Source organism: Salvelinus sp. IW2-2015, linkage group LG16 (genome assembly GCF_002910315.2).
Source record: "Salvelinus sp. IW2-2015 linkage group LG16, ASM291031v2, whole genome shotgun sequence".
NCBI classification, from domain to species: domain Eukaryota; kingdom Metazoa; phylum Chordata; class Actinopteri; order Salmoniformes; family Salmonidae; genus Salvelinus; species Salvelinus sp. IW2-2015.
Window position 1 is genome coordinate 14607706 of NC_036856.1, and position 8112 is coordinate 14615817.

The 8112-nt window shown below is 43.9% G+C and overlaps 1 protein-coding gene across 1 annotated transcript in view; it reads left to right on the plus strand.

Moving 5' to 3' along the window:
• The window catches only part of LOC111976103 (protein unc-13 homolog A-like), a 55423-nt gene that overhangs the window by 18265 nt on the left and 29046 nt on the right, over positions 1 to 8112 (plus strand). The window contains 9 exon segments of the mRNA XM_070447540.1: positions 1103 to 1177; positions 1311 to 1530; positions 3387 to 3614; positions 4194 to 4335; positions 4530 to 4699; positions 5081 to 5196; positions 6299 to 6462; positions 6663 to 6816; positions 6959 to 7027. Of these exon segments, the coding sequence (XP_070303641.1) occupies positions 1103 to 1177; positions 1311 to 1530; positions 3387 to 3614; positions 4194 to 4335; positions 4530 to 4699; positions 5081 to 5196; positions 6299 to 6462; positions 6663 to 6816; positions 6959 to 7027 (1338 nt within the window).

Genomic DNA, 8112 nt, shown 5'->3' on the forward strand with positions numbered 1-8112 from the left:
TATACTGTCCAGCTCAGCGCTCAGGTGCTCGGCTTGCCAACCGGAGCTGTAATGAAGATTACCATACCGGACAAAATAAGCTCGGAAGCACTTTGTCTCTATGAATCCAGCTTTACTGTCAACTGTAGCACCCCCCCCCCCCCCCCCCACACACACACACGCATACACACATACACACACACCAACTGCCTGAGTCTGATTCATCCAGACCAGGTAATGTGCTGAGTGGAACTGAATCTGAATGTGCAACAAAGCCAGACTAATATTCAGCCAGTGTTCTCAGACACAGAAGTATGTGCAGGACGATGGCTCTCTCTCCTAATGCTGACTTACCTCTCTCTCTCTCAGACAGTGTCCTAACTCTCTGTGTTTTAATGGTGTCTATTCTTCAACATTGTTAAGGAAGTACATTCATTTCCCACTCTGTCCCTAAGGGCCTTTGTCCTAGCCGTGTACAACGTTGTTTACATGCCATGCTTTCATCTTGTGTGATTTATAGGTCGAGATCTTTCCTCCCACCCAGTATTTCATCAACAAAATCAATAACTCTCTCTGATCTAGTTATTTTTCTTTCCCTTGGTTTCTTTCCCACCGTCACTCTGTATCTGTTTTGAAATCACCCCTATGCCACTGTGGCCATGTTTGTGACTGTAGCTAAAGTTGTTTGACATGCCCCTTTTAACACTTGTTTCTCGTTCTGCTTCCTCCTTCCTTCACATGCACTGTTACAGGCTATGGTGAGTAACACTGGGTTCCAAAGGAAAAGGGAACGTTGAAGCACTTTCATTTCACATAGCTATGAGCCCTTGTTTCTTAAATAAACACTTGGGGAGAATACAGCTGGACTGCATTATGCCCTATTGGCTTAGATGCGTACTGAGAAGTATTCTGATCCAAACTATGTTGAAAGATATTAAAGTATGTATCAAGAGAAATATGCTTTTCTCTTTGAGTACAATCGAAGTTGTTACTTTGTTTTAAAAGCCCTTTTGAATGTATTTCAATCACAGTATGTACTGAACTACTATATTTAAAACGTATCTCTTCTTTCATTGTCATCCACTCCATCCTTAATTTTACGCCCCTTCCTGGTCTACCTCAGTCCCTGGCTCAGAACTCCAGGAAGGCAGGGTTCACATCAGCCATGGCGTCCAGCACTCTCAATAACGAGGAACTGGTGCGTTTATGGCTCTTTCTTTTCTCTATTCACACTATATGCAGATAGTTTTTCTCTCTCTCCATGTACTCATATATTCCACTAAGTCTCTGACTAGAACTTCTCTCTCTTCTTCTGTTTCCTTCTCTTGTAGAAGAGTCATGTGTACAAGAAGACCCTACAGGCTCTGATATACCCCATCTCCTGCACCACGCCCCATAACTTTGAGGTGTGGACGGCCACCACGCCCACCTACTGCTACGAGTGTGAGGGGCTGCTGTGGGGTATCGCCCGCCAGGGCATGAGGTGCACCGAGTGTGGGGTCAAATGTCACGATAAGTGCCAGGACCTGCTCAACGCTGACTGCCTGCAAAGTAAGTAGAGCCATGTTGATGTTGCTCAGTGAGTTGTAAAGTTTTCTTCAGTTGGTGCTAAAACATAATATAGCGGTGAAACATGAAAAATAAAGTTGGGAAAAAATTGTTTAACTAGCAACACCAAATGTGTGAGGTTACTTCTGTAATGGACTTTACCGACCGCTGCTTTGGATAAGAGTGTTATTAACTAAAAGGCTCCTTTGACTGTTATACTTCAGACTCTGCCCACTCTGCTTGTCCTCCTCCCTCTTATTCTCTCATCCCACTCTGCTTGTCCTCATCCCTCTTATTCTCTCATCCCACTCTGCTTGTCCTCATCCCTCTTATACTCTCATCCGGCACTCTCCTTGTCCTACATCCCATCTTATCTCTCATCCACTCTCTTGTCCTCATCCCTCTTATTCTACTCTCCACTCCCTTCCCACCCTATCTCTCGCTTGTCCTCATCCCTCTGTATCTCTCATCCCACATCTCCTTGTCCTTCAGTTCACCTTTATTCTCTCATCCGCACTCTCCTTGTCCGTCATCCCTCTTATCTTCATCCCACTCTCCTTGTCCTCATCCCTTTATTTCTCATCATCCCACTCTCCATTTGTCCTCAATCCTCTCTATTCTCTCATACCCACTCTGCTTCTCATCTCCCCTCTTATTCTCTCATCCCACTTCTCTTGTCTCATCCACTCTATCTTCCTCATCCCACTCTCGCTTTGTCCTCATCCCTCTTAATTTCTCATCCACTCGCTTGTCCTCATCCCTCTTATTCTCTTCATCCCACTCTACTGTGCTCATCCCTCCGTTATTCTCTCTACCCACTTCTCTTAGTCTCATCCCCTTTTATTCTCTACATCCCCACGCTGCTTGTCCTCAATCCCTCTATTTCTCTCATCCCACTCCTTGTCCCATCCTCTTATTCTCTCCTCCACTCTGCTTGTCCTCATCCCTCTATAGTACTCTCATCCCACCTCCTTGTCCTCATCCCTCTTATTCTCTCATCCACTCTCCTTGTCCTCATCCCTCTTATTCTCTCATCCCACTCTGCTTTGTCCTCATCCCTCTTATTCTCTCATCCACTCTCTTGTCCTCATCCCTCTTATTCTCTCATCCCACTCTGCTTGTCCTCATCCCTCTTATTCTCTCATCCCACTCTGCTTGTCCTCATCCACTCTTATTCTCTCATCCACTCTGCTTGTCCTCATCCCTCTTATTCTCTCATCCCACTCTCCTTGTCCTCATCCCTCTTATTCTTGTCCCACTCTCCTTGTCCTATCCTTTGATTCTCTCCTCCCACTCTGCTTGTCATCAGGACACTCTCTTATCTGTTTCGGTTTTTCTGGAAAGGAAATTAAAAGCCATTTGTCTTTCCTTGACATCCTCTCCACCTTTCCAACTCTTCATGGGCGTTTCACAGGTCTGCAGATACTGCCAGAGTACTCATCCATAAATCATACTGCGTACTCTGTCTCACAGTGTGCGTACTCTGTCTCACAGTGTTCTGATGATGGGGCACATTTGCTCTTATAGATCAAATCAAGATTTATTTGAACTGCATTTAAAATTGCAACGTACTTTACAGCAAAACTATTTTAAAWAATGCAGGAGAAGAAGTWAAAAAAAACACAGAAGTCAATAAAAGAGATGAATAAAAGAACAATAAAACTAAAATAACAGTAGAGTCTGTTTTTATAGATGCCATGGTTTATGTTATGCATCCTTTGTATACATTCATCCAATGTTTATCCCATTCAACACAATGAAAACTGTTCATGACCTCCATGCAGCATCACAAAAACCTTCTAATTTCTAATGTAACTCAATAAATTAAATCTGACCTTCATCGCTCTTGTCTACCTCAGGGGCAGCGGAGAAGAGTTCTAAGCATGGGGCGGAGGACAGAACCCAGAACATCATCATGGTTCTGAAGGACAGGATGAAGATCCGGGAGAGGAACAAGCCGGAGATCTTTGAGCTGATCCAGGAGGTGTTTGCCATGGTCAAAGCCACTCACGTCACCTACATGAAGCAGATCAAACAGAGCGTACTAGACGGCACCTCCAAGTGGTCGGCCAAGATCAGCATCACAGGTGAGAGAGAGAGGGGGAAGATACCAGGGAATCAGAGTTGGAGTGCTGATCTAGGATCAGGTCCGCGCTGTTCGAATCAGAATCACAAAAATGACCTTATTCATTAGGATGTAAAAAGATAAACAAGCAGAATCCTATTCTGAGACGCTTTGTGAATAGCATGAGTCCAGAACCATCCATTTGTAAAGCTCTGGCAGATGCCATTGGGAGTCTGACTCCATCACGAGTCCCGGCACACATCATCCGCCTCTGTCTCCTCTTGTTTGTTTGCGTTCCAGTTCTATTTGTTGTAAAGGTCATGCTGTGCTGTAGACCGTTGAGCCACTGTCTGACACAAAGGAGACAGATTAGATAAATCCCTTGYACGGCCATATGAGGAGGGATTAGAGATATCCATCTGTAGGTAGGAAAGGCAAATAATCTGAATAGGTCAATGGGAGTATGTGGGATGGCGAACTCTCTCCACTTAGCCTCGTAAACTAGACTGACCACTATGCAGTGGTCAGTCTGTTTAAACAAGCTATGCTCCAGCCAGACTGACCACCTGATGCTGTCGCCTGTCCCCTCCCCCCTCCACAGTGCTGTGTGCCCAGGGCCTTCAGGCCAAGGATAAAACTGGCACGAGTGACCCTTATGTCACGGTCCAGGTGGGCAAGACCAAGAAGAGGACCAAGACTATCTACGGCAACCTCAACCCTGTCTGGGAGGAGAACTTCCACTTGTGAGTACTATAAGAGAGAGAAAGTACTGGACTGAAATAACATTGAAGGTTGTGTATTTACAGGTTATGAATGGGTCACAATTAATGCATATGTCCAACTCTGAACCCATGTGAATAGATGGGATTGGTGGGTCCCTCAAGCAGGAAATGACATAGTGGCGTCTTCCTGTTTCTCTCTCTCTTTCTCCCTGTAGTGAGTGCCACAACTCCTCGGACCGGATCAAGGTGCGGGTGTGGGACGAGGATGATGACATCAAGTCTCGGGTGAAACAGAAGTTCAAGAGGGAGTCAGATGACTTCCTCGGTCAGACCATCATTGAGGTCCGCACGCTGAGCGGAGAGATGGACGTCTGGTACAACCTGGGTCAGTAGGGGAAAGACCTGGGTCAGTAGGGGAAAGATCTGGGTCAGTAGGGGAAAGACCTGGGTCAGTAGGGGAAAGACCTGGGGAAACATTCATTTTGTTGAAATTCTACTTGTAATTCTCATACTATGTGTCAATTAATCCCATAAGGCATCGGTTGCCAACTGGCGATTTAACATGAAAATAAAATGTAATTCATTCATTCTAAGCTAATTAACCAAATCATTGAGTCCATAAAATGACTTTCTAGGTATCCATTAGATGAGGCACATTTGGTGACTAATTTGGGTGAAAGGTTGAGGTCTTTAATAAAGATAGTTGTTGTTATGTTGACTGTAACATGTGTTGACTGAGACTCTTGTCTTTTGTCCCTCTCTGCAGACAAGCGTACAGACAAGTCAGCCGTGTCTGGTGCCATCAGGATGCACATCAATGTGGAGATCAAAGGAGAGGAAACAGTCGCTCCATATCATGTCCAATACACCTGTCTGCACGAGGTAAGTTGTGTGTCTGTGTGTGTGTGTGTGTGTGTGTGTGGGGGGGGGGGGGGGGGCGTGCGTGTGCACATGCCTTCAGGTGGCAAGTGAGATTAATGAGCCCAGTCATCTTGTTTCATTTAGCTGACTGATGTAGCAGTTGTTCATTGAAGTGGCCGTTACAGATGAATCAGAAGTTAATATCCCATAAAAGTGTCACCGTCTGCATTGCTCAATCAAGATTAAGACCACATCAGATATAAAATACCACATATATTATTTCTCCCTCTGACCTTCTTCAAATATGGAATTATCATAGTTATTAGTTACCATAGTTATTCTAAATGAGCATTGCCCTATATCAGAGTTCTCCAAGTTTTGTGAGCCCAATAGTTTTTTAGTTTTTTTCCCCTTCATTTTATTTGTATTTTATTGTTGGACATAAAAGACTGTAAAATAAACCAGCAAATCAGCTGCAAGTGATTTTAATTTTGGAAATCTGTTCCAAAGTATTCCCACACATAATATGTGTGATCGTATACAAGGTTTGAAATGATTATGTTTTAGTCAAATATTATATCTGTTTCTTCTTGCGGTCAATTTGCAGTAGCTACAAGTAATATTGAATTGCACTGTAAATAGATGATCTGTAGCAAATTCTCTTAATTTACACAATGGCTTAACACACATTGTAATGTGTCACACTGCATGATTCTGATCCTTCTGTACTCTCTAAGCCAAAATAGACAAACACCATTTTGCAAATGAACTGCAATTTTTAAAGGCAGCAGTTGACAAGGTCTTTTTAATTTGTTTAAATTTGCATTAAGAATTTGAACATGAAATCAACTGATCCATTTCTAATGAAAGTCGTGTGATGAATGGCGGCCCAGGCCTGAATGAATAATTAATTGAACAACCCTCTGATCACCGAGCTGTCAGTCAGTTATAGAGTGTGACGTGCTCTGCTCTGCTCTCCTGCTCAGACATACTCACACTGAGATCGTAATGACATCTCCCTGTATTCAGCCTCAGCCACTTCAACTCATTGAAATCATAGTCTGGATTGAATAACCCATGCATTTCTCTTCCTCGCTCTCTCTCCCTCTCTCCCTCTCCCCAGAACCTCTTCCACTTTGTCACAGATGTGCAGAGCTCTGGCGTTGTGAAGATCCCTGATGCTAAAGGGGATGACGCGTGGAAGGTGTACTTTGATGAGACTCCTCAGGAGATAGTGGATGAGTTTGCCATGCGCTACGGAGTGGAATCCATCTACCAGGCTATGACGTGAGCTCAAATGTACCCACCCTGTCACTTAGCAATAGTATACACATTGCCAGATTGTAATGTATTGAGAGGACACATGGTGTACGGTTGTGTTTAGGATGATATTGGGGTATAACGTCACAAGGGAATGCATGGGCCGTATAGGAGTCAGCTTCATATATACCACAGTGATCATGTTTGCCGTGTGTGTTCTCCCACAGTCACTTTGCCTGCCTGTCGTCTAAGTACATGTGCCCTGGGGTGCCGGCGGTAATGAGTACCCTGCTGGCCAACATCAATGCCTACTACGCCCACACCACKCAGGCCACAAACAATGTGTCGGCCTCCGACCGCTTCGCCGCATCCAACTTCGGGGTGAGTCGCCCCAAATTAATGAGGGGTGGATGGAGACAAAAAATATAATGCAATGCCTAAACTCAGTGTTAAAGGTGAGCCAATGGATATGCTGTTAGGCTAATGTGTTGTGGTGTGTTTTAAACCCCTTTTTTTCTTACAGAAAGAACGATTTGTGAAGCTCCTGGACCAACTCCACAACTCTCTGAGGATTGACCTGTCCATGTACCGGGTACTACTGTTTCACTCTTCTATTTGTCTCTGTCTGGTTTTCTATCTGTGTCCTTACCTACCTTTATTTCCCTCTTTCTCATTCAATCTATCTCTCTCTCTCTCTCTCTGTCGTTCTCTCTATCTCTGTGTGTGATGTGAGAAAGGAGGCTGATGTGTTAATTGGGCTGGCAGCTCCTCATACACACAGGGTCAGTGAGGTGAAGAGCTGAGGGTTTTAATCTAGTCTGGAGTCAGTGGAAGAGACTGAGACTGCTGCTTCTGCACTACAGCATTGGCCAGTTTATACAACATTGTCTGCACACACACACATACACACACACATACACACACACACACATAAACACACACATGCCACACTGTGGATCTACAGTTGAAGTCGGAAGTTTACATACACTTAGTTTGGAGTCATTAAAACTCGTTTTTCAACCACTCCACAAATGTTTTGTTAACAAACTATAGTTTTGGCAAGTCAGTTAGGACATCTACTTTGTGCATGACACAAGTAATTTTTACATCAATTGTTTACAGACAGATTATTTCACTTGTTATTCACTGAATCACAATTCCAGTGGTGTTTAAATACAGAAGTTTAAATACACTAAGTTGACTGTGCCTTTAAACAGCTTGGAAAATTCCAGAAAATGATGTCATGGCTTTAGTAGCTTCTGATAGGCTAATTGAAATAATTGGAGTCAATTGGAGGTGTACCTGTGGATGTATGTCAAGGCCTACCTTCAAACTCAGTGCTTCTTTGCTTGACATCATGGGAAAATCAAAAGAAATAAGGCAAGACCTCAGAAAAAAATTGTGGACCTCCACAAGTCTGGTTCATCCTTGGGAGCAATTTCCTTGGGAGTACCACGTTCATCTGTACAAACAAGCAAGCATAAACACCATGGGACCATGCAGCCGCCCTACTGCTCAGGAAGGAGACACCTTCTGTCTCCTAGAGATGAACATACTTTGGTGCGAAAGTGCAAATCAATCCCAGAAAAATAGCAAAGGACCTTGTGAAGATGCTGGAGGAAAAAGATACAAAAGTATCTATATCCACAGTAAAATGAGTCCTATATCGACATAACC